We start from the raw sequence: 4156 nt of genomic DNA, 5'->3' as shown, positions 1-4156 counted from the left end.
GTATTCTGGTGGTGTGTGTGATCCTTTTTCTGTTACACATAACAGGATAAGTGGTCATTTGCAATACACTGTAGTATAAGAACAACTGATAATTTACCAAAAGGTTCAAGTAGAGACTGTGAAATGACATGAGAAAACAGTCATTCAGTGATGTCAGAATGCATAATAGTTACAAACACATTTTGAAACTATTAGTCTCCACTTTTTGGTTTAAAAAAAAAAATACCCCTTGCTATAATGTGAAGTGAAATGCTGCTTCGTTTCAGACTAATTTGCCATAAATCAGGAGCATGCTAGTTTAATTTTTTTGAGACCTTTGTTACACTGCACCTTAGTTATTTGCATGATCATACCTATTATTAAAAAAAAAAGAACTCTTTGATTTCGTTATGTATAGTAAGCATCTTGTTTTTGTTTGTATTTCATTTGCTATTTCATATGTAAGAGCACCATGAGCATCATTATTGATGGACTTTCAGCGCTTTATAAGAGGCCACTATTATTATTATCATTATTATTATTCCCAATATGTATATTACTTACAATCTTTTTGATCCCATAAGTAAAAATCAGAAATATTTGCAGCATGAATTTTTCACACATTGTAGCTGAGAGCCTTTTTTAGAGCTTGAGACTTTTGTGAATTGTCACTGGCATTCAATGTACTGTGCAGACAATACCTTTGCATGCATTTTACTATCACGAGTCCCAGCTCCTTGCGGGGGGGGGGGGGGGGGGGGGGGGGGGGGGGGGGGGGAGTTTCATGGACATGAAAATGCATAGTTTTACAGCAGCAGGATAGCACAAACATGGATGGGCAGTATATATTTCTGATCTAATTCAACAAGAGCACCAACCCAAACAGAGTATTTTCAGACTATGTACCCATTGCATATAACATATTACAATTAAATCTCCTCAACCATATTAGATAAAATTGAGAAGCAAAACCTTGAGATAGATTTTAAGTCCAAATTTGCCAGGATTTGTATGCCATTTAGTCAATGTTTGCTTCTTTGTAGTAAGTACTGGTTATACCACATCCCATGTGATGGAAGACAGATAAAAGATTCAAATAATCTTCACCATTTAGTCACATGTAGTATGGAATGTGATGTCATTACTTCACTGAGCTTGCTTTGCTAGCTCTGTTTGCTGGTCTAGATAGACTCATACGTTGGGCCACTTGAAGTGGTCGGCATTCTTCTTTCATCACCACAAATACAAGTGCAGATGTAGACAAAACCATCCCTGATGAGACCTGGTAATGATGACCAAAACTCGTAGTGTGGTATCGTCTTGGTTCCACTCTCAAACTTGAAGAAGAAGAGGTATATGAAGCCTGCATTATAGTGGAAAGAATATACATCATAATTTCACCATACTACAAGAATATACACATGACAAGCATGACCATTTTTATCCCTACATGTTCATGTATTGATATCCTCAAAACATCAGCTCATTAATTCTAAAGTGTTGTATAAATACAGCTGTACCTACAATAATACAATGCATATAATGTATGCATCCAATTCCTTCTTTCACTATACTGACTGCTACTCAATGTCACTGATGAGAATCAATGATGAACATAATCCTTATAATGCTATTAAATGTCGAGAGTAAAATATAACAGCAAAAAAAAAAAGAAGAAGAATATACATGCAAAGATTGTGGGCTGTCCACAATAAATTTGTTAATGTACATGTCAATTCTGACATGACATCCCCTCTGCCATGCCGAAAGTTGCAAACTACATAAGTGGGCCAAAGCAAAACATGTACAGCACACAGACGAAGCATTGTGCACTGGACTAATCCAGGATGCCATTGGCCTCATGTTGATTGTTCAGTCTAAATGAATGATGTTTGATCATCCATAAAATAAAATTCATTATAAATATCTTTCTTAATGAACTGATTTGTCAATGTCTGTTTCACCACCACCCCCATGTTGTGCTATGGGTGGCATGACCATAGTTGATTCTGTTTATGATTAAAAAGCACATGGTGAAAGGAGATCGTTTGAAGAGAGTCTACATCTTGCTGGTGTCATTTCTTGCCTGACGCCTCACCGCATGCTGTACATGTTGCACATTTATGCACTAAACGTAGTTTGCATGTTATCGTAGTATGATTAGGACATCATAGCAACTATAATTAAAGTATATAGAGAGTCACTGTGTGCATACCTCCTACAAAGTAGACAAAGACGACCACCACAAAGATGATGCATATAATCCCACCAGGTGTTAAGCCCTTGGATGTAGATACTGGCTTCAGGCAGGCAAAAGGTGACCTAAGCTGGAAGAGATACACAGACTTTGTGCTTTGGCGGAACAAAAGCTGTGATATCCCAGTGTCGTCACAATACAGCTGGACTGTCGTGTTGACTGATTCATTACCACTTTTGCCTGTCAAAAGAATGAGCATAATAACCAACATTTACAATAAATGGTCAAACATTGTACATGACCTGACAAAGAAATATTTCTAGAAATTTAGAAGTACCCAGTGGAAGCTGAATTGGACTTGTTGGACTGAAATCCAAATTGAGAAGACAAATACAGCTATCACACATTCTATAAAATAACATACGAAATAAGTTAACATTAAAGATTACTAGGAACAACATGTAGAGCTATGGTTACTTGATTGCATTGTTCCTCTTGACATATGATAGAATACTGAGAAATGTAGAACCAACAATGCTAAAGGCATCTTTTTGCTGGCTGGTATTCACATTCAGTTATTGAAGAGAAATAATGTTAAGTATCACTTTATTGTACTTTGATATGTTGAAACATCGAGACAAGGTGAACCTGATAATCACAGTAGATAAACCAGTGTGTATCTTACAATGTGCTTGGTAAGCTGAAAATAATTTCATCTTTTGTCATACAATTGTCTCAGTTATCTTCAAAGCCATGGAGTTTGCCCTGGTAAACAGAATACTGTGCAAAAGCGATACTTTCTTTGTGACCATTATGATGTTACAAGAATATCATTTTGCAAAATCACATTTTCAGGAAATATCTTTAGCTGACAAAGTACTTATTCTGAAACATGCTTGAAGTAAAAACAGAATAAAATAGAACATAAAATAATTACTCTGTTCACAACAATTCTAAATACATTATGAAATGCATACATGCACATATTATCAAAATTGGGATTCATTCTCTTGAATTAATTTGATGAAATACAGTTGGTCATTTTCCAAGGATTTAGTTGATGATAGATGTGTTTTTCACTTATGTTCCCCCTGTAAATGTGATTAGTGAGAATAGTGTTTCAAAACATTGGTTATGGCCCCAAGATTTCAGCATAAACCTTCCCTTAGTCTTGCCATTGTGACAAAAGTCTTATTATTATGATAAAAGTCTTACCACTGTGACAAAAGTCTTCACAATCATTGTGATAAAAGTCTCACCATTGTGATAAAAGTCTTACCATTGTGATAAACAATCCTCATTGGTGTGGATGTGTCTGGGATGTAGATGAAGCTGGAGGTTGAATGAATGCCAAGGTTGGAATAAACATTGTCGCTCTCCTTACAAACAGCCACATCGTTACACTGTGACGAGGGTGACACCTTGCTAAAGTCTCTACAGGGATCATACATGTATGTGACAGTCGGTGTCTCAGCCGGTATGATGGTGAAGAATGGAGCAGCCGTTCCCTCTACCATTGGCCCTAAGTCGTAGTAGCCACTATTATCGCTCAGGGTGCAGCGACAGTTTGTCTCTTTCTGGCAGACAACCTGGGCATCCACTGTCAGAATGGATACTAAAGACAGGAGAGTGAAGAATACAGCATGCAGCCACCGTTTGATGGCTGTAGACTTCCACAGACACGATGCATGTACTGATCCCATGCTCTCCTAGTGGGCTACTCTTTCAGAGAACTATACGCCAGGAATCTGTAGGATTAAATGGATAACAATTAAAAAATACTGTTATATTCACACTCATGCTCATGTGTGTCATTTTGACAAGTGATATCAAACAAGAAAACACATAGCCTAACCTTCAACTCCTTTGGCTTTGGAAGAATGTGTATGCACTTGCCAATACCTTGACTTGAGTAAACATTCTCTTCATTCTCTTTTCTTTTCTTAATCTTCACAGATCATTTATATGGTTGATAATCGA

At 36.9% G+C, this 4156-nt stretch overlaps 1 protein-coding gene across 1 annotated transcript; it reads right to left on the bottom strand.

Annotated features, from left to right (window-relative positions):
- Window positions 1-834: 834 nt before the first annotated feature.
- LOC139741551 (cation-dependent mannose-6-phosphate receptor-like) lies at window positions 835-3892 on the bottom strand. Its single transcript, XM_071652128.1, has 3 exons — window positions 3456-3892; window positions 2195-2416; window positions 835-1342 (listed from the first exon to the last, which is right to left on the bottom strand). Exons 1-3 carry the CDS (start codon window positions 3877-3879, stop codon window positions 1161-1163), a joined length of 828 nt encoding a protein of 275 aa, XP_071508229.1. The 5' UTR covers window positions 3880-3892; the 3' UTR covers window positions 835-1160.
- Window positions 3893-4156: the final 264 nt, after the last annotated feature.

The sequence above is a fragment of the Diadema antillarum genome, unplaced genomic scaffold, assembly GCF_040938485.1.
Source record: "Diadema antillarum isolate AM-2024a unplaced genomic scaffold, OU_Dant_1.0 seq00000933_RagTag, whole genome shotgun sequence".
In the NCBI taxonomy this organism is placed as follows: Eukaryota; Metazoa; Echinodermata; class Echinoidea; order Diadematoida; family Diadematidae; genus Diadema; species Diadema antillarum.
This window is presented reverse-complemented; position numbering and strand designations above follow the sequence as displayed.

What these genes read in the sequence shown, in the direction of transcription:
- LOC139741551 (XM_071652128.1), bottom strand. Translation starts at nt 3,879, where the DNA reads ATGGGATCAGTACATGCATCGTGTCTGTGGAAGTCTACAGCCATCAAA. An exon ending in GAGGATTGTTTATCACAATG is followed by an intron (nt 2,417 to 3,455) that starts GTAAGACTTTTA and finishes TTCTTTTGACAG; the next exon opens with GCAAAAGTGGTAATGAATCA. An exon ending in CTTTGTCTACTTTGTAGGAG is followed by an intron (nt 1,343 to 2,194) that starts GTATGCACACAG and finishes ACTATAATGCAG; the next exon opens with GCTTCATATACCTCTTCTTC.